Here is a 27358-nt window from a genome sequence, read left to right on the forward strand (position 1 = left end):
GGAGGAGGGGGTGGGGGGGGTGGGGGGGGGGGGGGGGGGGGGGGGGAGGGAGAGATATATGAGGGAGTGAAAAAGCATAGCAAAGGGATGCTGGGTGAGTGTGTTTGTGTGATAGCAGTGATAGCAATCACACAATCTCCCCTAAGAGTGTTTGTCTGTGTCTAGGGCTTTGGTCAGGCTGTGAATAAAGTCTTGAAAATGGGGCTTGAACTGGATAGAAGGTGACTTTGACTGTGGACTGTCACTGTGACTTGCGGGGACACACGTCGAGCCCATGTTAGCACAGGCAGAAGCTAAAATCTCTCCTGTTAGAAAGAACTCTCCTGCGTTGTGTTAAGTGACTGAAATATGTAATATAACATATCCCGGAGAACTCTGCTGTTGGTGAAACAGCATCTTAGCGCTTGTCGGGCAGAGAAGCACACCCACACTGTACAAGATGATGAAAAACACGCACTGTGTTATTCTATTACAACAATGATAGTTTTGACAAAAAGCAAGGGAAGAGTGAAAAGACGCATTATCTGCTTACACCATCTCTGAATGTCGAGCGCACTCTGAAATACAAATCAGAATGAATCTGAAATTCCCTGAACACAACAGGGAGATGTGCAGCCAAATCAGTGTTGAATAAATCCATGAAGAATGAGTCTGGAAAATGAATAAAAATGAGCAATTGTGCTATTAGTTACAATTAAATGCTGTTAAAATGTCCTCCTGTGGTGAGATAATTACAGTTGATGAATAAAAGAAATGATAACAGAATCAGCTCTGGTATGCAAGGTCACATTCCTCACCTGTATTCCAGGGAGAAGCGGGTGAGCTCTGTCCCGTTGTAGATCCATTTAAATTCCAGGGGCCAACTGCCCTCTGCCATGCAGGTCAGCACCAGGCGGTTTCCCTCCAGATGAACCTGGGTCTGAGGAGGATCCATCTTAAAATAAGGTGGGACGTCATCTACTAGAAGCAGAAATTGGAAAAATGTAGGTAAAAACGAGTAATAAAACCTCCAAAGGAAACAAAAGTGTGAATAGAAACGACTGAAAGTAAAACAGTGAGTGGGGGTTGTTAGTAAAAAGATGAAATCTATGATCCAGTAACTCATGTGAGAAGATTCACACAACAGTCTCAGCAGTTCATGGGAAATGAGGGCTCAGAACAAGCCATTTCCATTTTTCTTCTGCACTTATTAGGAACTTGAAGGTCAACAGCAAATATTGCCCAAAAAAGCAGATGGAATAAATTGCTACTGCAAACACATCTTACTCTTTTCTTTCAAATTGAAATGTGCTGGCAGAGAGGGGGAAGAGCAATTTGTGCTGCAAAAAAGTAGTTTAAATGAACACTTCCATACCTTTAAACTACTAAAAAGAGGATGGGGCGGAAGATAGAGAGAGGAGCGAAGTGGGAATAGTCAAAGCAGATGGAGAAAAATACGACATTAGGAAAAAAATGGAACGCAAGCAATTTAGATGAGGAGAGAGTAAGAAAGTAGGAAGCAATGGGAGGCGGTGGTGGGGTTGCTTTAGAAAACACAAAGTTTCCCCGTCTTAAACCCCTTTCTCTGACAGGATGAGTTATGCTTTGAGCCTCCCTTCATTTATCTTTATAGTTCCCTAATGCAGCCAGATTATACAAGCCCCATCTGCAACACTGCACACAGCCAGTGCAGCCACAAAAAAAAAAAGCCTTTAAGGTGATGCGCAAAGTCCAGGGCTGAGTTTCGAGACAAAGTGCTTTCATTTGAGCTGATGAAAAAGGCATGATCAGACCTATTGATCTGTCTGCCTCACCAGCCATGGGCGACACTGAGCCAATTGTGCCAGTGTTTGTGGCGGGCTAATTAAAGTCTGTATTAATAGTTGCAGCAAGCCACTAAGGCCCGAAGCACGGCTGGTTTTAAGCCTGCCACCCTGGCTGATCACTGGTGCCTTCCTTACTCTCCACACCTATACACAAGTTCAAACACAAGATTTATGAGATAAGATGCAGAGTGTTGTGTGGCAGAACAGGGTAAATGTGAGGGCAGTCCTATTGCACAGGGAAGGGGACACAGAAAATTTAACCCGATTGAAATCATAAATAAAAGAATGAGTATGGAGCTCAGTGTTTTCCCATATGCAGCCATGTGTGCAGAGTACAAATATATAACAGAACACATTACAGTTTTGTAGTCTTTTAATCACCCTACTCAAAAAAATGACAACAATTTAATTCAAAAACCAGTTCCTTTATTTTTTAAATTTTATTTAACAGTCCAGTCCTTGGCTCATCTGCTCTGTCTATCACCCTTCCATCAACATCTCCAAAACAAACACTATCAAAACCAAAAGGCACTTTAAACTGATCCTTGGCTGAGCCTCAATAAGGGAGCCATTGCTTTATTTTTTCTTTCTCCATGCCCAGGCTGCTGGAGTGGTAGCTCTGTTGTAATTCCATCCACCAGAAAAAATGCATTTGCACTTGACACACACATACCAAATCCAAAACATTCACTTATGGCTGAACAATCACACATAAAGCAACATGAGACCCCTTCTAGCTGAATCAGGGGCTCGGTGGCTATGTGCACTTAGCGGTGCCACTCCATCAACAAGGCCACCATTAGGAACCTACACATGCAAAACCCAGACTCACACATCAATCATCTGTGTCATAATCCTGAGTTTTTTTGGGGTTGTTGTTTGGTTTTGTTTTATTTCCTTGGCTATTCTGTTCATACTTTACCATGTTTTCCTTGGTTTATGGTTTAGATTCCTTCTGTTTTGTTTTTCAGTGTCATCAGCCATTTTTCCATCAGTCTTTCTTGCCCTTAGTTAACCATTCACACCTGCTCTTCAAGTTCATTAGTCTCAGCTATTAACATTAGTAATTATTCCTCTCCACCTACTTATACTCTCAGTTCTCTTTCACTCACCAGCCCATCATCCTGTTACACTGTTGGTTCCCTGCTTATTTCCCACTTGCTCCTCTTTGGTTTAGCCTCAGTTTTTTGTTGCTGCCCTATCAGCTGTTTATTTTTGTTATTAAAGTTCAAGTTTGTTCTCTAGTCCTCCAGTTCTAGTCCTTCTTGAAACAATTCTTCACAGTCTGAGGCAAGTAGCATGCATAATATTGACTTACTGATGTGAACAGGGAATTAAGTGCACTCTAATCTCCTTTGTGGTTACCTGTTATGCTCATGTGATCACATTCCTTGCTGGCTCAAATGACCCATCAAAATGAAATCTGATAATAAATCCCTACACATGACTAACATGTGACACTTGTGACCAATTTTACATTTAGAGTGAAGAGCATGTTTTTAAGAACAAACCCATCTAATGAGAGAGAAAAGTCAATGTTTGGATTAATCAAAGCTCAGAATCTGAACCCCCCCACCACTACCACCACCACCACCACCACTTGTGGTGATAAGAATTACCACAAATGATCTGTTCTTTGAGACTCGGAGAAGTGAAATAATCACAGACCGTCAACCCTCCTCACTTCTGTAACAAGGCAGGACTAATTCTTCTGCACTGGCCTCTATAAACTAATGAGTTTCCAATGAAAAAAAACTCTCTTCTGGCCCTGATTCTCTTCTTCCTCACTGTGTTTCTGATATCTAAGGTAAAGTCAAACTTACTTACTACAAATGTGTGTCTGTAAAACACACTGCATGTGCTACCAAGTGGCAGGATTATTTTCTTTTTGTGGGTATCAGCCAAGGCAGAGGAATACATAAATATAAAAATATGCACTGTGCATGCGTATGTCAAGGTCGGAAAAGCCGTGACTATTTTTGCTTATGCAGATGTGAACTTTTACATGCATTGGGCTTATACAGCAGTACAAAGCTCTGGAAATTCACAGAGTGCTGCACCGTAAACTGCTCTGCTGCTGTCACTAATGTGTTAGGTTGTTCTCCATTGTGGTATTATCATCACCTGACATAATCCGAAATTTGTCTCAGTTGTCATTTCTTCCAAGAGCACAGTGACTTCTCCAAATAAAAGTCTACTATGTACACCACTTGTGTTTTCTTTCAGGCATGCAATTACACGTTTTACAAATGAACAGCAATGTGTGTTTATCTCATTACAGCTGGCTGGCTGCACTGTATCAAGGTAAAGCTGGCATTTATTCTAAAAAGACAGCAGTGGAGGTAGGACGAAAAGAAAGCGCACAGGCGGGGAAGAAATATTGCATCCTCCATTCCAATGAAGAATGCAGAGACAGCATTGGTTTGGCAGGTCCATGGCAGTGCCCGGTGCAGGCTTCACATCCAGATGGAAAGCTAGAGGGCAGTCCCTCACGAGCAGAAACTCCTCCAGCACTCTGACCGCAGATAAAAGCCAAATGGAGTCAGCAGATCTAGGGAAGACCAAAAACTGGCATGGGAGGACCAGGAGAGCTTTTTATGTGGCTGCTGTGCAGAGCAGCTGCCCTCAACAGCCAATCTGCAGCACCACAGCCCATTCACCACAGACATAAAAACACCTTATTCTAACCTGACAGCTGAGGTTGAATGGTGGCACGACTCCAGTCGGGTCCCCTGCTGCATGTACAGAATTTTAATGGCTGCGAGACAAAGACCACAGGCACCAGGGCAGCTTTATATACCAAAGCCCATTGTGCTCTGCGTTGCACCATGCTGGCATGCAATCACACAGACGGTGTTCACATTCGGCTTTTGTCTTGTATTTTTTTCCTCTTGCTTATTTTGTGCCTCACCTCCTAACCCCAGCTCTACTCCAGCAGCAGGGAGCTCTTCGCCCCCTCTGTTTAATCCTCGGGTACCTGCGTTTCAGTTTGTGTAACCACATCCTTGCTGGCACTTGGCACTGTGGGACTAAGATTCAGCAATAGTGGACAGTGCAGCGACAGATTGTTGAAACATTTGGAGTTCTCTAGTGATCCACTCTTACTGTCTCCATTTTTAACTTGCTCTGTCACATGCTGTAATTACTCTTTTTTTGCACACTCATTATTCTGGATATATAGCTACATATACTTCTCTGCATTGTCTGCACTGACAAATTTCCCTGACAGTGCATCATGTCATCCAGGAAAATTTAGAGCCATCATTTAGCCTTGATTGATCTTTAACATGTGAGAAGGGTCATGGCGAGCCTCTCTGATGGGGATTATGGAACTGTCATGGCAGTATCCTTGGCCTAGCAATGATACGATGAAACCATGAGGGTTGGAGGTGGCATCTAAAAAGCTAATGAAAGTCTTCCTTTTACGAATACACACAAGGAAATTCATACTTTTACAAACTGTAATAGCTTGTCCTTTCTTGCTTTACAAGCTGAAATGAGAGTGTTTAGGGCAGGACTTTAAGTCCTTGTAATAGAGACATTAACACACACAACTGCACAAAATACAGAGCTGTCCTCTCGAAAACACAGTCAGTTCTGGAGGTCAGGATGATCACAAGCTGCTGTCAACGTGACATCAGGTACCGATTTACACTCCATCTCTAAGGTGAGTCAGAAAAGGAGGCCAACATGAAAGAAGGGATTAGGATAGAGAGCAAACGAGAGAAGACAGAGAGGAGAAAAAAGAGTGACAGTGAAACAGATTGCGAGAAACATGCAGGGTTTAACAAAGAGAGGTGGAGAAATGATGGAGAGGCAGGCTGATATGAGGAACAGAGTCGTGGAGAAAGAAAAATGAAAAGAGAGAGGAAAGTGTCCTCCAACAAAAGACAGCAAGGTGAAGCGGCCCATTACAGGAGGAGCCAAACAAGAAGACTGGGCCTGAAGACAGGGAAAGGAGATGAAGAGCTTTTGTGTACCCCTACATTCATTTACAGAAATGACTCATGGATCAGCATCTGCATACTGCATGTAAGTCGCTTTCTATCAAAGCTTGATGTACCCCAGGTATACCCTCACCTGTATTTATAGCCTCTAAATCATATTTGTCCAGCATTCAGGATGCACTGTAGAAGATTTTTTGTATCCCCTCTATAGTAGTACCGACTTCCATAAAGTTATGCTCAATACTCAAAGGAATAGATAAAGAAGAAATACAGATTTTTATGTTAAGTCATTAAAATGTTTTTCTTTTTGATGCTGTGTCGGCTTTGATGTTGCAGAAAAACGTCCTCAGGTCCCTGCCAATGAAACACAGCCAGCATCCCAGCTGTATTTAGTGGATTGCCACGGGTTAATTGATGTGTAATTGATGAGATTAATTGAGGTGTAATGTACCGCAGTGACGTGTCTGGGATCGCACTTAGCTGCGGGCTTGCGGTTGGTGCATATTTAGGTGCGCCCGTATGTCTTCGCAAGGCTACAGCAACACAATTAGAAGCAGTACTGTAGCATCCAGCCAACAAATGGAGATTTAATTAGGAGTGAAGACGGAGCGGGAGGCCAGTCAATGGGCAGCAGATTGAATTATCTGGACACACAGTCCAGCAAGCAGCCCAGACAAATTCACAGTTGCACACATACCCAAACGCACACTCCCTCTCTGTTTGGAATTCTTTCCTGTTAGCCTCACTGCGCCTCTGAGCACTTTCCTTCACCTCCCCGCCATCCGTTGCCTGTCTGAAATTATCATCTTCTTTTAGATTCTATCTTCCTTCTCCTTTTTCCATCTTGATTTTTTTTCCAAACATAACTGTTTCTTCTGCACATGTTGTGGCAGTTTCTCTTTCTTTTTGGCCTTGATCTCTCCCAATACGGCAGTTTTTATATACTCTCTCCATGTCCTCTCATTTCTACTCATATACTCTGACTCTCCATGTTCCTTCCGTCTGAGCTTTCTGCCAAAATTCTCCATTGTCTTCTGTCTTTTTGCACTGTTTCTTTCACTGTATCTTCTTTCCTTTTAGTCCTCGCTCTCTCGTTCTCCTCAGCAGTATATTGTATGGCGCACCGAGGGACGTGTCTGTGATATCCAGGAGCCTAATTAGCAAGTCCAGCTTCTGGCAGAGAGCTCAGCACACAGAGGAGCACAGGCACAAGGCCCGGCCTCAATTAATGAGACCTCGCACACCCACAGCCACCATTACACGCCCTCTGCAGCATCCAGTCTCTCGTTGGATCAGCCTTGTCCGATGAGCAGTGGCAAACCCCCAGCTGAACAAGTGTTGCAAGATGTAAGAAAGTTGTGCTTTTAATCATCAAAGAGTAGTCATACAGTAGCTTTTGTGGAAGATAAAGCAGGGGTTCTGGTCAGACTTTGTGGTACACAAAAAAGATTTATGTCTAGGAGCCACAGTGAACTGTGAACATACTCTTGAAACCAACAAATCGGACCTCGTTGCACTTTTTAGGGACAAGACATATGAAATTGTTTAGGCCGAGCAATTTGGAGAGCTCTTATGGGTGGAACACTAAAGGAAAAGACAGAGGCTTTCAACCTGATTTAGTGATCGACCTCATGGTCTTATTTCCCAGGTGTCACAGACAGCATCTACGTTATGAAGAAAGAAGTTCATGTGCCATATCACATGTCTCTTTCTGACTTTCCTCTTTTCAATAAGAAGGCTGTAGGCAGTAGAAAAACAGGAAAAGTTTTTCGCCTGGTCTTTGTGACAACTAATTACCATTATTTGAAAAAATAGGGGAAACAACCTAAAACAGATTAATGACAGTAGGTGAAAAAAACAGCAAAGGAAACAAGAGTGAGAGGAGCACTGGCCAGCTTTTTCTCAAGGCTTGAGAGAATTGGAAATAGGCCTAAGTGAATTTGGAAAGTAGGGCAAAGAGTAATGCAATAAATAAAACATACAAACGAATTGAAATGAGAATTCCACAAGGCCTTGGGTCATTAGAGTTAATACTGTGCATAATGCCATCTGCTGTGATTGTTTACAGTAGGCTGGATAATTAGATCCTAATTAGTAGATGGTATGGTGGGGGAAACCTTATTTCACACACACTGAGATGGAGATAATCAGATGCACCTGCAATGCTGTGCTGCCCGTCCATCCTGGGACCTATGGGTAGCTCTGTGAAGATGTACCAGGTCTTGATTTAATTGCTCAATGCAACAAACAGTATCTGTATCTTCTTTCCCTTCCATCATTAACATATAAATAGAGTTGTATTTATTTGGAGTCATCTTCTCTCTTGACATTACTAAAACCTGTGTTCCTCTTGTTCTCCTTTGTACATCTTACTGTCAAATGCAGGCATGAAAAACTATGCACACTTTCGCAGCTTTGTGTTTGTGTCTGTGTGAATTTAAAACATTCAATGTATTATTAGGAAAAATGCATGGACTTTAACAACCATTTCCCATCCATGCTCCTCTTCCCAACTGATTCCTTTGGACTTCTGAATAAGAGACACACCATTGGCATGTGAATAGCGTTTTGCTAAGTGTGAAGTATCTTGGTGCCTGCCGTTATGATATATGCTTGTGGAAAAGCTGGTGATTGTGATTCTTATCAATGTGGCAGAGTGCATTGCTGCCAAGCAGTGAGTGGCAAGGTCTGGCAGAATATGCTAATGGCACAGAGCATCTGACAGAAAAAAAAAGAATTATTACCTCCTTTCATTACATCTACACCGGCCGCCTGTCGGTCCCCCTTTCTTCTGCTGGGCCCAGGCGTGAACAGCAATCAGTGTTGGCAATGTTTTATTTACCTGCTTTGAAGCAGACAAACACCCTCTTTGGTGTGAATTCATCATTCCACTTGGATATTAGGATTTCATAGAGTTTCTTTGACTGACAACAGGTCATATAGATCCAATTACACATGAGGAATGCTGGGACTTGTGGCAAGAAAGAGTTAAAAGTGACATGTGAAGGGGGTGGGGGGAAGAGTACATGGAGAGAAGAGAGGATGTTTTTTCATCTTCTGTAATTTCCACAGAGATCTGGAGAGTAGCAGGATCATTACCTTTGTGAACAGGGCAGCCTGTGGGAGCTCGGAGTTCCCGCTCCTAATTGAGACCTCTGGAGTGTGAGAGCTGACAGAATAAGGCTCGTCATATTCCTGACCCTCTCTACCACATTAAGAATGGAGCTCTACATCCACTATTTTCCTCCATCATTCCTGCAAGAGCAGAAAATCTTGCTTTGTGACAATGTGACAGCTTCATATGGAGCCACAAAGCTGCCAGCCACCAACCAGGCCACACATCCCACCTCTTAGACATCCACGCAGTCTCATTTGCCACTTCCATGTCTGTGAAGCGCACATGCACCTCGCACAGGAGAAGGGACAGAGGAAGAACACAACTAGCGCTACGCCAGCAGGCAGACAAAGATCTGAACGCCATGACATTATGCTAATGGTAGCATTTGGCTGGTTCTTACGTGATTTCACACCACATTGCTCACCTCAATTATCAGACAGAGTAACAAGAGCTGAGTGAGAAGAGCGCAACTCTAAGAAAGCGGGAAAAATTCTCATTCAGACGTACTAATTGTTTTGCTCTCTTCACATGATCTTTTAAGATGGTTTAGTCTGAGAAAAATGGCTTGTTAAAATTGGGTGAGCATAATAATGTCCTATGTGAATACTATGAAATTATGCACGCTCAAGAGTGAAACTCTTGAATAACGATTAGATGCTAATTCTGACAGACCACACAGGAAGATGAAAGATGTGTATTTCTGTTTTCTCTCGTCTGATTAGGTAAGTGCTCAACTTAAGATAACAAAATGAATTATTGCTTTTTTCATTTGATGATATATTTGTTATACGCACACAACTAAAATCTCAGTGTTTTTAACAACACCTCCTTTAAAAAAAAGCCTGCCATGGCTTCATGATTATTTTAACAAGCCTATTACTCGTAAAGCTTGTGTCATCTTGATCGGCAAATTGCAAGCTGCCTTACTCAAAAAACACGGCTCTTAATCAATAGTTCTCATAACACTCAAAACATAAATACCGCTTTGAGCTTGTTGCCAACAATGCTATCTAATATATGAGCCTGATGATGTTTTTCTAATTATATTTTTAAACTTGCACTCAAAACATTGCTCCGAGGGTTTCTGCAGCAGTTGGGTTGTTTTCTTCCCTTTCGGATAAGAGCAGAGATTAAATACCAAAATCCACCTTGTCTCATACCAAGCTGAAACCATTACCTCTCAGCACATTCATGTCACAAGAAAGAGAATGTTAAGTAAGCACAGGTATTGAGAACTTTCAAAAATTTTGGAGCAAAAACCAAGGTTAGCTCTCTTTCTGACAGACTTATACATATGCAAAAGGTCTTTATGTACAAAAAGAAATTACAACCACAGCAATTTTAGTCCTCACACAATGTCATGTACTCTATTTCCTGGAGGTTATTGTTAGAAATTACATAAATTTAAATTGCAGCACCATCTTCCATCAGGTTAATGTATTCAGAGCTCCTTTTCCCCTTTTTCCCGCTGTGTTATTGAAATGTTCCTACCACTGCTCTTAACACAAGGGCCAGAAAAAACTTCATGTAGGTAATTCTCTGAACTTTCTCCGCCTCTAAGGACCTACAAAGCAGAGGAATCGACTGTAACTGGCTGCATTCGCACACTTAAATGTGTATGGATGATCAAGCAGATTCGGCAGAACACTGCTGGCACCCAAGCAAAGGCATGAGTGATTTGAAGGCTTAATGCAGCCCTCCACACCACGCCGAGTTATAGCCTGTGATTTGCATCATAAACGTCTGTTCAATTTCAACTTTTGGAAATGAATATCACTAAATTAAAACCTGACAGGGAACCAGATGGAGGAGGCAGGATTGAAACTCTTTTTTCACATTTGTATTTTCCATCCATGATAGGAACTAATTCCGTATTACTACATCTATAAGCCGTGCATAAATACACATCAAATAGCCTTTTTTTCAGACCTCATAATCCCTGGATAATCTTCAGCTGCACTATAAGTGGTGCTAAATTGGAAAGGAGATGCTCAAATGAACATATTTACATCTGTCCCATTAGTGAGACACTGAGAAGATACTGCTCTGAGATTGGCTCCAGCTTTGAAATGCCTTTAGGCACTTCAGAATTTTATTAGAAGCACTTTAACATACTGTGCTGTGGTAAGTAATGTGCTTTAATACACATATAATGCAGTGGATTATAACAGTGGATATTAATAAATCATCAGTATTATTTATTACAGCTTTTTTACCATAATAAATTAATGTCATGGATAATCTCTGACATGGATTGTGTGTTAGAAACTCCCATTTGTGCATATTAGTTGGCTTTTATGTACAGTACATGCAGATGATCTCTAAAGAGACAGTTCAGATCTTGTAAAGTGGGGTTCTGTGGAAAGGTTACAACCAGTCAACATCTTACCTGTTCTTTGAATGATCTCTGTTTGGAGAAATAGGGTGTATTTGGATCAAACAACCCCAAGATCAAAAATTTCAAAGAGGCTGGTGTAAACATTATTTTATAAACCTTTACATTACCATAATTTTTGCATTACACAACTATTCTGGTGGAAATATATTTCTGCTGACAGAGTCCCAAGTTACACCTGAAGTTCTCTTTTTACAAGCTGCAGTGTTGTAAAGAGCAGGCAAGACTATAACTGTTCAAAACCTTTCCACAGAACCCCACTTTAAAAGATCCGAACTATTGGTTTCACATACAAAATATGGTAAAAATGCAAGTTTAAATAAAATGATGCCTATTGGATACACATTTGCAAATATGCATGCATATTTCAAGTGAGTGTGTATTTAAAGCCTTCCTCAGATTAAAGAGACAAGCGCGTAAGCCTCAGTCCTTTAATGACACAGAGATCAAAGCCCAACATGTCCCTGGCTGAAATGAGGGGGATCATTAGTGATGGGTCAACAGGTCATCATTAGCAGGTTTGCAACCTTTGCTTACCTCACTCATTGTGTGTGTGTGTGCATGTACCTATGATTATCAGATACATCCGTTTTGCTCTCTGATCTCTCCACAGTGTGTGGGAGGTACACAGGTCTCTCATGTGGCCCTCTTCCCCACAGACAAATGCTGCTCCAGAATTAAAGAGCTGGCCTTCTCTATTGTACCTCCTGCCTCAATCAACTCACTTTCCATCTATTACGACCCAACAGGATGATCTTCGTGACTGAAGCTCATCGTAAAACCCCGGCTTTCCTGATTCAATGGGCTCTAGAGGGTTCTGACAATGACCAATTCACTCATGACTATTATTCATCACAAAACCTTTCCAGCGCTCCAATAAAATCCACCACCCACCTTTCCCACTCTGTTTGGTATGCTGTAACAATCCATCACTTCCAAATGTTCTGTTGCTTCTACCGAATGTAGCATACACACACAAACTCTCTCTTTCTCTCTTTCACACACACATATCTTTTTTTCTTATACCTCTACTGAACAAACTCTTTCTCACTTCAGAAATTGCTATTTTGGTGCAAGGCTATTCCTTCTCTCAGCAGTTTCACATTAATTCTTTCTCCTTTTACAAACATTCCCTCCTGCCTTCCCGTATACCATCTACCCATCTAAAACCGCAAACTGCTCTTTTCCACTGCCAACTCTGTCGTTCACCCTCCCTCCCTCACCTTCAGATGCCACCCATCCGCTGCCTCCATGCCTGACTGCTTTGACAGGTCCACGATTCAGGCGGTAGGAGGGGGGAAGGATTTGATCCTTCCGTGGAGAGCTGCACTGGCAGTGGGGTCCACTCTCCAACCGCCGGACGTAGAGCCCTGAGCCACCAATTAAAAAGTCATGAAGGCTTTTAGGGGCACGCAGGGCTGTAGTTTCTCTTGCTGTTCTGGATTGGTTGACTGAAAATAGTCTTTGTGTTCCTGAGACAACAGTAGAATGTGCCAGGGGGGTGGGGGAAGAGGGGATACAGGTTAACACTGCAGCACCGAATGGACCATTTTGCTGTTCTCTTCTTTCCCAGTAACTTTACGTCCTTAAATCAGATTAAATATATATACTATACACACAAATAAATGTGAATGACATAAATATAAATTTTTGCAAAATGTAAATTAAATGTGAGTTTAGTTTTGGTAAATGATTTATTTTTTCGTATGTAAAACTGATTATTTAAAAAGTACAGTAACTTGTTGAATTGACATTGCATGTTGCCTAAAGAAACAAATGCCTCACCCATTTTCTACAGTGTAAACATCATAAAGAGTTAAAGTGGATTACATCTTACAATGAAATACAACAAGAAGGAAAGAAAAAAACATTTTTGCTGTCTAAAATTTGTATTATACAAAGAAAAATCTACTGGTTAATGGAGTATCAGTGTCTTCTTTGAGATAAATAAATGGACTTACTGAATGGGTGAGCTAATGTATCATCCACCTGAGTTCAGTGCTTTCAAAAAGCTGCACATAAATTTTGTTGGTGACCATTCCTGAGGATAATATGTATGCCACATTACATGTGTGGGGAGAAAAAGTGCTTTGCAATTGCTTCACTGGTCTCCCAGCATTAGTTTAGATGTACCAACAGAGACCATCATCCATGCTATGGTCACAAACAGCAGCCAGTTACTAATGGAATCAATAAAGCCTTGCAAATATTTACAGGACAAGAAACCTTCAAGGCAATCAATTACAATCTATAGGACGATGGAGGGTTTGACTGCGGCTGTGTTTCAAGTAAGAAAAATCAATAATGTCAGGTTTGGGGAAAAGAGAGAGAGAGAAAAAACAACCTGCGTTGGCATCCCACAATCTTTCACTCAAAATTTTCTCTTTCCATCCATCATCCCGACCACTGTGATGATTCCTTTTTTCCGAAGTCCAAGTTTGACATCCCTGTGTGCACCCCCCTGCAGGTATCAGGAATCGTGAGGAGTGCATACAGTGAGGTAGCGGGAGACAGCTTTTGAAGAAAGAGGCAGCCAGTGGATGTGACAGGAACTCAAAAGCCCGGGAGATAACAGCATCTGCCTGTGGAAGTCTTAACAGGTAGAAAGGTAAAGGAAGAGGGTAAATGGAGGCCTGAAACGGCTTGGCAAATTCTCTGGATGATTGGATGTAAAAAAAAAAAAAAAGATGTTCCTCGGTTTCTGCATACATTCCCAGGCAACGAGGAAATCCAACTGAGTGACAGAAAGTGAAGCAGGGCAAAGAATAAGAATTAGGGTATATTAAAAACAGATTGCTTCCATTTCTCTCTAGGGGCAGATTTTTTCTCATGCACAGGGTTGTAATCCCAAGTTTATGTTCTGTAGTAACTAGCTCGATAAAATACATCAACCCAGTGCATAAAAAGTGAATAAAATGGAGTATATAAAAGCATGTCAGGGTGGCAGGAAGCTATAGAATACAAGAGCACCCAGAGAGATTCCTGATTTATTGATGCATTGATGCCTGGTAGCAAGCTGACGAGTTCAACAACTTCTGATAAATTGGCAATAATGTCGAGATTTCTTCTGGCACTCCTACAGTTGCCGGGCCTCATCCTGGTCTCCATCCTAATGAACAGATATTTGGAAGAGAAGCAAATCTGAGCAGAAAAATGCATTTCCTCTCTGATGCCACTTTGTTTTCACTCCCTCATGCACAACACTTTTGGAGAAAACAATTAGAGGGGAGCAACAACTTCTCCCAGTAGCTATGAGCATCTCCCCCTCCATCTGTAGCAGCATGCATACAGGTAGGAAAACTGTGTACATTAATAGCTGCACAAAACCCTCTGGTGGACAGCATTAGCATGAATGGATTGTTCTGACAGCAGCTGGAAGGCTGCACAGACAGTGGCTTCAGAGGGGCGTATAAACAAAGTGGAGCCACACGCCGCTGTTTGTATCACAGTGCCTTCCACTGCCCCTGGGCTGGAAAACTTAAGTACCTGGTCGACTGCTTCATCACCTAGAGCGCCTGCTTGGATGTGAGCGTGTTACAGCACAAATAAATCAGGCACATCTGTGCATAAATCAACTGTTACCCATGGTTTATATTTTTTGCACTCTATGCATCATGCAGATATGAATACTGCACGGTCCGCACTCTGAAAAATGACTGCATCCTTGTGTGATAGATATTTCACAGCATGGCTCAATTAACCGAATTTTTCAACTGAGCCACGTAAGAAATCCATAAAACAGATCAAACTGAAAATGCACCACACAAAAGTATGTGTGCGTGTCTGTGTGTGTGAGAGAGAAAATGAGTGAGATGCAGAAAGAAAGAGACTGACCGCACAAACTTGAGAGTCCACTTAGCATATGTGGTTCTGACTGCCAACTTGCGAGAAATGTCAATTACTTTCTCTACATTTGAAACTTTTATGAATGCATCTAGGCTGTATCAAAGCCTTCCACCTCACCGGCTGCACTGAAAATGTTTTCTCTCCGAGAAAATCAGCTTTAATTATTGAAAGCGAGGCCTCAGGTTTATTAGTGCTTTTCAGGATTTCCTTCAAGTTGTTGTCCGAGGTGCCATTGTGCATATCAAAATGATCTTATTGCGTCCAATGTGCTTTCTTTGTTGAAAACAGACTGTGCTCATATCTTTTGCCTTTAATGAAAGATTTGTGATATATTACAAAGACATCTGTTCACAGAAACACAAGAAATACATAACAGTAGGAAAACACAGATATTTTATGGAAAGAAAATGGGGGAACTAGAAGCAGAGGAACAAATGATGTAGGCACAGATCACATCTTTCACAGTTGGCGACAAAGAGACAACAAAGGTGATAATCAGAAGTGATGATAGTGGCGACCAATGGTTGGAAACAGCCAGATGTGTTGTAGTTGACAATGAATGTGATACGGTAGTCGTACCATGAACTAAACTATCCATAGAGAGTTGTATATCTTTCACACTGATGCATCAGATAGACAGTAAGACAGAGAGCTCTGATCTTTACTTTCATAAGCAAGACTATTTTAATCCTTTCTGGATCAAAGGCAGTGGCAGCAAGCTTTGCCTCCCTTTCATTAGGAGGGGATAGAAGACAGCATGGAAACCCTCCCTCCTCTTCAGGTCTGAACGGCCAGGTTTGATCAATCAATAGCAGTCCACTAAGTCAGGCCTAAGTGCCCCTACTCTAATCACTCTCCTCTGAAAAATGGAGGATGGGGTGGCGGCACCAGACATGCTCCTGCAATGTTTCATTAAAACAGTCTCCGGTCTGAGTATGAGTCAAATTATTCTATGCTTTGTTATGTTCTGCTCCTGCATTAAGTCTGCTGCGTGACAAACACAGACCGGGAACTTAAGTCCCATCACTCAAAACATGAAAGTCTCAACACTGGTGAGAGGACTGTGCAGGGATCAGCCGGTCTGATGGAGTGGTTAAGTACAACTAGGCTACTGTCTGACTTTGCTATTGTTGTTCACTGGAGGAGCGTAATCTTCTTAATCACAATCTAAACCTGCAGAACAATTGACCTATTTTTATATGCGCCTTCTTATCTCTGAATGCATGCCCATATCTCATTTAGAAGTGTTAGAAATCCCTTTTCAATCTAGGTGATCTGTTCTCACCAACTTGCTTCCACATTTCTCTAATCCACTCTGATCTCATTCAATGCATATCAGCCACAAAATGTCATGTTTTTAAATTGACTAGCAGGTTCTGCAGGTTCTGCTGGTTGATTGACCTAAAGCAGCATGCAAAAGTTTAGTTGCCATTGGTTTCTATGAACAGTTAACAAACTTCAAGATTACTATCAACATTAAGCATTATTACAACATTTTAAACGAGATTAGTGTATCATTTAGTTATTTTCCCTCTCCACATTTATACAAGAAAAAAAAGGAAAGGAACATAATGAAAATCCTTGGGAATTCTCAGAAATTTTTCTGCTCAAGTAGCTTTTACAAGTCTCAGATCCTAATTACCTTGTAAGGACTGTGGCTTTTTCACAGTCATCTTAGAAAAGACAAAGTAATTCAAAGCTATCTAAGCATCCGTCAAACCCAATTCGAACAATCAGCAGCCATGCTTTCCTCTAAGGAGATGCCTGAAAATCAAACAGGAGAAATCTAAAATATAATATAAAAACGTTTCCAGGCGGTCATTACCTCAGTTTGTTATGTACTTCAAAAACCAAAGTTAACAAGAGCAACTGGGGTCAAGTTGAGTTTTAGAAAAATGCTTTAGTCAGACAAAAAGGCTAAAAAAAACAAATCGCTGACTAAACGTGACTTCCAGGAAGACTTTGCAGACTCTGGAGTGATGGACTGTGAAGAATCATCTGAAGATTTCTGTTTCCTGCTGAAAAAAGAACATTTCAATGAACCTGATCTTTTCTGACTTCTTGGGAACTCAAAACAAAACTATTATTTTCTGCCATGATCAATGAAAAAGAATGTTGAGAAGAAAAATATATTTTGAAATTTTTTCTATTCTAATATTTATTCAGAACAAACTTTCTACAGATATCAGGAATAGCGTTGCATTCAGAAGCACAGGGAAAAATAAATGGAAATGAAATTTTGTTTAAAACCTAAAAAAACAATCACTTTAACTTCATAAATCTCTGACAGAAAAGGCATGCCAAAGTTTTAACACCAAAACTATGGCAAGCCTTTGTGTTTAAGCAAACTGCTAATACTAAAACCCTAGTATTTTTCAATTTTAAACATTATTTTTACTGAGCATTTTAGCTTATAAACCTTGATCAAACTGAAGACAATTCCAATATATTTTAGTTTGAAAAACAAAACCCACATATCTATATTTTGATGTAACTAATGACTAATTTCTTTTTCAGAAAGTATGAACAGAATATCAACACGATCGCAGATGCTCGTCTTTCAAAGAGGTCAGGGTCGGTCAGTATTCAACAAAAATCAAAATATCCTTTCTGTTTTTTACCAAGTAAGACAGTGAACATTTTTTGAGAAGTGCATATCTATTGCTGAGAGTAAAATGACTATTTCAATTACAAAATGTGACTTTTGATTATACAGTGTGAAGATGTGCATAATCCTGTGTGCATATTTATGTGTTTATTAGCCTGACCTTCTACCTGCACTGCAGAAAAAGCGTGTTGCTGACGGATTACCATTGCACTGCCAGCATGACTGGAGATTAAAAAATGGTCTTTTTTCTTCAACTGGATTCAGTCTGCCATCCTTTTTTTCCCCCCACCACCCCTCCATCTCTTTCTCCCTTCTTTCTCAACGAGATGAAAAGGGATGGGCTTTCTTCAGCTTGAGCAATGGTGGCATTATTGTCAGCATGAGCTACCTATTGTTGCTATGTGTCAGGCTGGACCGCTCCCACCATGCTGTCACCATGGTGCGCAGATGTGATGGGAAAACTTTGGTGAATTCATTGTGGAGGAAATAAAGCATGGCGCCCGACTGATCTGACACCCTTATCTTCATGGTATCGGACCTGTCAGACACAGACAAGTCAGTCAGCTGGATCAAATAAGCAACACGTACAAAATCTGTGCAGAGTACATCAAGGATTGCCCATCAACTAGTCTATATGAAATTACTATGACATAAGCAGTTGATGCCCGAGACACCAAGCGCACTGACCTAAATGAGACAGCTTTAGTTGAAGAGTAGACTGAATGGTGCACAAATAAACAACTCTATTTTCCTTTATTTTTCTCCATTTTTGTCGCTTTTATCACACTTCTAATTCTAAAAATCTGCAATTTTTGTAAGAAAAAAGGCACAAAGACCTTTTTTTCTGCATATATCAGCCTGCAATTTTGCTTTTTTTTTTCTTTTACAGAGGTTCATGCGTGACTTTCACGTGAAAGCAGCAAATTAATACAAGCTTTATTTTTTTTCTATACCACTCCTAGTGTGACTGAGTCCTTCTCAGGGGGTCCTGGTGGTGTAGATAGTAGTGAAGCCACCAGCTGCTGACCTTTACTAGCGTCACATAGCAGCAGGGAGTGCCTCAGTTTACCTGACTCACATTTGGAAAACAGTTAATCAGAAGGTCCCTATGGCTTACCACCTGTGAGGAGTACGGTGTATTTACGAACCAAGTCCGTAAGTGTGGATGTATGTGTCTGCATGCATAATTTCAGCTCATAAACAGTTTTGATTATATCATTACAAGTCAACAAGGAAGAAAAATTACCTTTTTGATCCTTCTAAAAGTGGATGTGGGCTGTGTGGAAAAGGCCCTCGAAGTGGGTGTAAGTGTGCAGAGTTCAGTAAATCAAACCCAGGTTTTAGCCTCATCCTTTAATTTGTAGCAATCACAGAATCGCTCCGACCACTGATGCATGTCAGCACCATCCCCAAATGTTGCAGAGGCTGTGGTCTGACCATCTAGGACTAAATTATTCCTATTAAAACTTCATATGTCAGGCTCTGCTTTCAGCTAGGAAAGCAATATTAATATTCTTATATTATCTATGCAAAACTTGGCATAGAACAAATTGTAAGAATTTGAAGTGTTGCTTTGAAAAAAAAAAAATAATAAAAATAAAACAAACAAAAAAACAAACATACTAGATTGCTACATTCTATTTTGGGGTAAATTATCCTTCACTGAGTATTACACTAAAGACCAAAGAGGAAAGAGTAATTAGACAGAATTAATCCCTTATCTTATAACCTAACCTACTTCTTAGAAGTTTTCCACCCCTTTTCCAAGAAAAGGAATCCATCCCACCTCATGAATCTCTGTAAGCCTTCTTAAAATCCTTCATAATCAGGAGTATACCTCGACAGACTGGCTCTACTAAGGTATGTCCTAATAAAGGTGTGATCCACGTTAATAATACAATTCTTACACAAAATACACTATAGTTTGATCTATTGCAGCCACTCCTTCTTGCTCAAGGTCTTGGTTTTTTAATTTATTTTTGAGAGGAAAAATACTGTAAATCAGAACAGGGAATAGTGTTGCTCTGGGCACAGTTTCTAAAAAGCATGATTTTGTGACTTCTTCATGAAGCAACTTAAAGGGAGCTGCCAGCTGCTGAGCAGAATGGTAAAAAACAGAAAAACATTCTCTTTTTACCAATTTAAGTTTGAAAGTTTTATGTGACATGTTGCAGTTGGTAAATACATGTTATTAATATTAAAAAAAGCAAGTTATACATAGTTCTTGCACTAAGCAAACATTATGAATAAGATTTAAACCAATTTAAGTGATGTGCTACCCAGTGCCTGCTCCCATTGGAGAGGTCCCACAGATGTTCACAAATGTTGGTCATATTTTCTCTTTTGTCCAATATGAAAGGTGTTTTAAACAAGTTAACACTGAAATAAACTACTTATTAACCAACCAAATCAATAAGAAAACAAGGAAGCCATCTCTTTCTTGCTCTTGGTTTGGGTTGAAGAAAGACTGAGGGTGGACCAAGAAAGAAAAGTAAAAATAGAGAAGAAAGGTGTTGAAGATTTGAGCTCTAAAGAATAAGATTTCACTTGTGTCAAGCCTCAGCACGGGAAGGACTTGGATGAGGGCTGGAGAAGGAAGAGGAGCAAAGTGCAGTAAAATGGATAAGGGTGGTGGGAGGGAGTGGCTGGGCTTTTATTATAGCTCTCGGAAAGTAGGAACTCAATCAGCGGCCAGGCGAGGGGCCCATTGTGCCGGAGTGTAATGGGAACTGTGAGATTTTATTAAGAGAGAGCAATTGCATGTGCTCCTCATCAGGGTTTCCATTGTGGCATTGGTGGTCACATTGACATCCGGGGAAGATAGAAACAAGGTATTTACTGTCTCACATTCGGGAGAATAGACAGCGCCCAGAAATAGGGTTCCACTTTGACGAAGGAGGCTCTGTTACCTATAATTGTCACAGCATTCTCTTGTTCAATCTGTTTCCATCCTCGTTCCGCTCACTCCATTTTTTTTCCTAAGCTATTCTCTCCCTCACTCTAATTCATTTGCTTGTTCTTCCATTTTTCTCATTCTCAAATCTCTCTCTCTGGCATTGAGGTCGAACTATATGAACAGAAAATCGTCCTCAGCGATTTTTGTCTTTGCGGTGATTGCATATATAGCAGGCCTTTAAAGGAGACAAGTGGGACGAATGAAGAGAATGTTGTGGGAGGACAGCACTGTGAGAGGGTGTGTCAGCCTGACTAGAGATGGGCCTATCTTTGTTGGTTTGGGGCTGTCAGAGCAGGAGTTTCCAGAGCACAGTGTCTAAATTCAGCACAAACTCTTTTCAGTTTTTCTTCTGTCAGTGTGGATAACCATCCAAAAGCACCTTGCTGTTGATTACTCTGTATTTGCGCACACTTTTATTTTTAAATTAGGAATTCTCTTAAATTAGATCACTTGTGCTGCTAAAACTAACTTTGAAGAGAAAGTTACTCCCAAATTAAATATATGTTTTTGCTGGGTAATTTACTCAAAACAGGTAATTTACTTACCAACAGTGGTTACTGGAAATGGCATGGTTTGGTGCTGCAAATGGGCTAAAAAAGTATTTTTAAGAGGACTTTAATGTTTCATGATGAATTTGAATCTAATAATAAAAACCAATATAATGAAAAACACAATAAAGCAAACAGGAGATCTCATTTAAACACTTTGAGAAATTTTATTTTTTTAATTTTTTATTATGTTTTGATCACTTTGTTATAATTTTTTGTCTTGGGAATCCCTAAAAATGTGAGTTAGGCTCTATTTTTGTATTTAGGTTTAAGCAAAACATGGTTGGTTAAAAAACAAACAAATAGTATAAAAAAACTTAAGGATTAGGGTTTGATTTTGGTCTTTTGAGTTTTGATGCTATTCCCAAGTATTACCTTTGGCATCATGGCCTCTTTTCTACAGTCATAAAAAAGAACAATCTATATATGTTGATGTCTATACTGTACACCTAGAAGCAACCCATATATAACGAGTTATGTGACATATCAGAACTATGATAAAGACAGGTCAAATCTGATTAGGTAAAGAGAATCAAAAACAAGTAATAACATATTATGATACTGAAGGGGTGTTTCATTTCATAAAGGAATGTTCAGCCATCACCTCTTGTGACCTTGAATACCGTTTCATACCCTACCCCTGTACACTGGCTCTTAATTCAATATAACAACCATGAATTAAATATTCCACAACAAAGTAGGATACCTCTTCAAGAAGCCAATATGCTATCAGTTGTTACAGATTATTTTTACATAAACAGACACAATGTCAATATGACCATATGTGTCAGGTAAATAATGATCTAGCTTACAACAGACTTTGACAGACATTATTTCTCATTCTTGTTAGGGATAACTGATGATGATGCCAAATGCAATATAACACATTACATCAAATTAGACATTACATTGATTGTTGTAACAATATATATATAAACAGACATAACTTTGTCACAATTTGACTTTAAAATTCACAGTGCACTACTGGCAGCAGGGTTGCTAGGCAGTTATGGGAATGTTTGCTGTTTTACTGTAAAATAATCACTTTTTTACAATAAATTAACTAGAGTTTTTACTTTTTGCATGTAGGAGTTTATTTACGAATTTACAATTTTTGAAGTGTATTTCTGTTTGAAGAGCCAGATAACCCTGCACCATCTACCTACATTACAAAGAGGAATGGAACACACCTGCACCCTCAGAGTGAATGTCTAAAATATTTGGTAAGACAAAGAAATAGAAGAAAAAGTAAAATGAGATTTGGTCTTTTAATAAAGGGCAAGGGCACAATTGAAATCTAGGGTTAGAGTGAACCAAATTGGATTCCCCCCTAAATTCCAGTGATGTGAGATTAGATAGCAGAAGCTATCCAATCAAATAAAGATATTTGTCTTTATTTTGACTTGATAACAAATTTATTCTACCACTAGTACTTAAAGTGTAATTTGAAGGCAGTCATCTCATCTGTAAGATGATATTCAGCTAAATAACAAGCAGGTATCATCTCTCGGTGTCCAAATCTGGCTTTGTTCTAATGAATCCAAACTTCTTTCTCTCTGGTGTCATGCAACCACTACTGCCTCTCCATCACAGCCAATCTGATAAAGGGATGAGAGAGGATATCATGTGTTCCTCACACAAATCCTGCCTGTAATCCGTACATTGTTGTTGTTCTACTTCCCTCACTGTAATCTCTTTCCGAGTCCATTCTGTCCAACCCCCTCAGTTCACAAAATATGCCATATCAAACATCCTTGTAGCACAATTTGAGGAAGATATAGAAAGTGAAAGGACAATGTTAATTGAAAAAAAAGAAGTCTATGAAGTTCTAGGTTCAGTGTAAAAACAATGGTGCCTGTTAGTCCTACTTTGTGGTATAATGCTGCCACACATGCTGACCATCTGATAATGAAGCAGGACAGAAGGTTCTAGGAGGGGCAAGGATTACATTCCCCAGCAGAGATAGAGACCAGCACAGCCCATATGTGGTCCGGTCCCTGAAAATCCCATCTGACAATGGCACATCTAAATACAAAAACATCTAAAGAGTAGAGAACAAATTTAAGGGTGGGGTGTTTGAAATAAATGGATGACACACAAATGGTGCTTCAATCAGCAGATTAATTCTCTACCTTAAGTCCATCAGCACAGTGAGAAACACTGAACAAAGCCATGACAAATGTTGTTTTCTCCATGATTTTTTTTTCCCCCTGCCAACAGCCCTCCACCCCCACCCCCAGTCTAGCTGGTTTGATTCATTCCCCAGTGTTGCATTCTCTAGTGTTTATTTTACTGTATAGCATGCTCCATCTGTTAAGGTCTGTGGATGTGAAGTGATCGCTGTCGCACATAATTTCACTGATGCGAGTGGATATTTGTCAGAAGTGCGCCTACAGAATGAGCCACCTGAAGCGTAGGTAAAGTGGCCTTCACACGTACACAACAGCACCAGCTTGTCCCAAAACACGCACTTGAAAACATGCGCTTCGTCTTCAGCTGGCCTTTATTTTTACCTCCACCCTGACAGTTCCAATCATGTATGACATCGAGGCTCATTAGCATCAATGATAAGCTTTGACAAAGGAAACAAAACTTGCAAATGGATTCCGATGTGGTGAGAAACGTAGCAAATTAGGCTAACCCTGAAAGGCTTATTGCGGCACTGTTGACATACCCAATAAACCTGTAAGACATGGGGAGAAAACATTGTTTCTGATGTGCTGAAAGGCGCATGAGCATATTTTATGTCTCACATAAAATGCAATGGCTGCACAGACGTTTCTGTTTAGATTGGATCTTTGCCCATGATTAACAAGAGAGGCGCCAGGTGTTGTTGAGCCTCAGGGTCAGCTTGGGGCTCTTCTGGCTGGGAGATAGTGGCAAAGCTCCACTGAACACTGTACACTTGACTGTATGCCACAGGATTCAATTTACAAGCTGCTGGTTTAAGCTGGCACAACAAACCACCCTGTTGTTTGCACCAGGATGCTCTGCCTGTTTGGGAGGCTTTTTGTCCTGCAGTTAACGAGCACTCTAGTGGGGGAAGAATCTGTAACGGTCGATTACAGCTGCGATAATGGCAGACTCTTTTGTGTGCTCAGAATGGTTAAAAAAACTGTCCTCACTTGGAAGAAAGAAAACAAACGAAAAAAAAAAATCTCTTGGTTTGCAATCCTGCAAAGCCTGTGGTTTTTATGTGACATGCTGACGGTGGATTCAGTGCTTTCAGCATGCGGTTCTGAGTCATAAACAAGTGGGTCATGCATGTCCAAAACCTTAACAGCCCTCTCACGTGTATTTTTTTGGTCCCCCTCTCACAAACACACACAGACCTGAACACATGCACATTTGTCACACACTTATTCTTTTACAAAAAGTGCTCTTGAAGATACATCGGGGCACTGCTCTGTTCTCCTACTATATTCTATAATTTTAGAATTATTCAAATTCATAAACAAAGCTGCAGGCATTTTCCTCTATATGAGAAAAAGCCGACTGAATACATTAAAAGAACACTCAAAGTTGAAAAGAAACTAGTTTCAAAACCACCATATGGTTTGGTAAGCAGGTGCTGTGGCAGACTGCAAAGTAATTCAGAAAAGGTTTCAAGAACAAACAAGAAGAGTTTTGTTTATTAGGATTTTTAGTTTGCACTTTAGTTGTTTGTAATGTTAGGATTTCATATTGAAACTATTATGGAGGGGACTGTATGCATTTGGTGCAAATTGTAAAAGGGCTGTAGCTTGTACATTTGTTTTTTAATCAACCAAAGAAAGCACAGCAAGATTCCCTAGCTCAAAAGTCCCAGAAAGGAAAAAAGAAAAGCACAGCAAATGAAAGTATATTAAACAAAAAAGAAGTTCATCGAGAACAAAGCACAAACTTCAATCAATTTTAAATCAATTTCACTTGAAGAAAATTCTTCAAGATAAAGACTTTAAAATGACTACATAGATTTTTCTCAATCACAAAGCATCTACCGGTGCTTGTGAAGAAACACGGCTTCTTTCAACAAGAGTGACACAACTGTCAGTTAGTGTACAACACTGAGGTTTCAACACAATTAATCTTTGACTGGGAGCCATCCAAGTCACAGCCGCAGTGTCAGTGTGGTGATGAGGTCAAGTTGAGTGACCAGGCTCCGTCTTGTGCTGATTAGTCAAGAGAGTTTACAAAGCCACCACAACTGTGGGCAACAATTTGTCAAGCGCCCTGTAATTAATCCATTCCACGGGAGCCTGTTGGGAGTCTGAAGGGATTGTAAAGGAGGTTCTTGAAAGGCAATTATCAGACACACAAAAATTAAACTGCGGGACACACACAAGACAAAGGACTATTTGAATGGCCCTGTGGTATCCAATGAGTTCCTATAGCCTTTTACCTCTCAGTAAAAAGGCTGATTAGAGGGAGGCCATGAAGCAGAACCTAAAGCAATCACAGCTGTGAGATAAATGCGCAAAAATGAATCACACACATAAAACAAATATTCTCTAAATGGTTTCATCCATCCACAGATTAGGCCACATTGAAATATTCAAATCACAATTTAAGACTCATATCACTTGAGTAGAATATGACAACCTAATAGATCTGATGTATTTTGCTACATTTCCAGTCTATTTTATTGTACCTTTTTATTACATTTTACATATCTTGTTGTTTAGCTTGACTATGAGGCACTTTAGTCAGCTTCGATTGTTTTTAAATGTGCTGAATTTGATATAAACATTGACATACACTTTAAGGTCAATACAGTCTTTTTACTGGTAATGGTTGACATTTCCAGCAGGACTTCTTGAAACTGCACAGATGGGAAAAAGAGTGTACGCTGCCTTCCGCCCAGTGACAGCTGTAGATAGTCACCAGACACCCCCCTCTCCCAAACCCTGCACAGAAAAGCAGGTAAAGAAAATGGATAGATGGAAGAATCTGCAGAAAAATAAATATTGAAATAGACCACAAATTAAAGCGATATAGGAATGGTGATTTTTTTTTTACCTTTAGAACGGAGGTGGAGCCATGCCCTGCTAATAGACATTTCCCCCATTGTTACTGTTCTGTGCATCACAAAAGACGATTTGTGCTTAATAATAAAGAAAATGTTTCACACAGGTGTCCGACATCATGCCTGAGTGCCCAATTTTATTACCACTCAGCCAGAAAAACAAATAAACAAACAAACAAAAATCCAAAACAGATGTCCAGTGTCATTTTATAGTGCAACATCCCACTCCCACCAGGCATGGACAAAGTCACCCAGTCATCCACGCTTTAAAGGGAGGCAGCTTCCAGAACATGAATGTCCAAAACCTCACTAGACAGACAGATATAAACAAGCATGACAGTTGGTTTTGGGGATGCGAGGAACACTGATTGACAGTGCTCTGTCGGACGGATTAGAGACGTTCATTTCGTCCTGAACTCAATTATATTTTACAAAGGCTGACATCCCCAGTTAATTGCAGCCTTTCCACATGAGGGAATTATTTGCACTTCTCAATTCCCTGGCCATGTGTACTCTGTTCCGCATGTACAGGCTTCATCTAACATGTGAAAATATTGCAAATTAGATCAGTAAAAAAAAAAAAAAAGGACGAGAGGGAAAAATAACATCTGAGAAAGGCAAAAAGTTCAAGACGTGTGAAGAAAGTGTGCTACAATTTCAAGAGAGAATGAGCTAGATTGGAAGTCACCCTCAGTCAATTGTGTCTGGATCTTAGCTTTGAGAAGGCTTAGTTTAGAGCCAGATCCAGAGTGACAGCACTGTGATGACTGACACAGTGGTGAGGTGAAGAAGAAGAAGACGGGAAGAGAGGAGAAAAAGGTTATGTAGTGCCACTAGCTGCACCAAAATGAAAATGTGAGTTTTGCCTATAGACAGATGTGACAGAAATCCCTGCCTGGTTTTGTGCTGAAGAGGGAATGTTTGGGTGGTAATGTCAAGGAAGCCCAAAGGCCCAGTCCAGGCATGTCTGGAATATACACCTACATGTGCACACAGACACATGTGGGTATTTTTATGTGTGTGTGTGTAACTAGGGGGTTGGTGTTGAAATAAACCGAAACAACCCCAAGGCTGTATATCCTGGATTATCCAATCATTTCTAACTTACCCCCCCAGCTCCTTACAGCAGA

General features: G+C 40.4%; 1 protein-coding gene across 3 annotated transcripts in view; it reads right to left on the reverse strand.

Moving 5' to 3' along the window:
* The window catches only part of sdk2a (sidekick cell adhesion molecule 2a), an 82084-nt gene that overhangs the window by 36587 nt on the left and 18139 nt on the right, over nt 1-27358 (reverse strand). For 2 of the 3 annotated variants that reach the window (XM_025007859.2, XM_037978836.1), the window contains exon 2: nt 798-960. In XM_025007859.2, the coding sequence (XP_024863627.1) occupies nt 798-960 (163 nt within the window). The remainder of the gene's footprint in view (nt 1-797; nt 961-27358) is intronic. The other variant, XM_017425426.2, reaches the window with a different exon arrangement.

This window comes from Kryptolebias marmoratus, linkage group LG12, assembly GCF_001649575.2.
Source record: "Kryptolebias marmoratus isolate JLee-2015 linkage group LG12, ASM164957v2, whole genome shotgun sequence".
In the NCBI taxonomy this organism is placed as follows: Eukaryota; Metazoa; Chordata; class Actinopteri; order Cyprinodontiformes; family Rivulidae; genus Kryptolebias; species Kryptolebias marmoratus.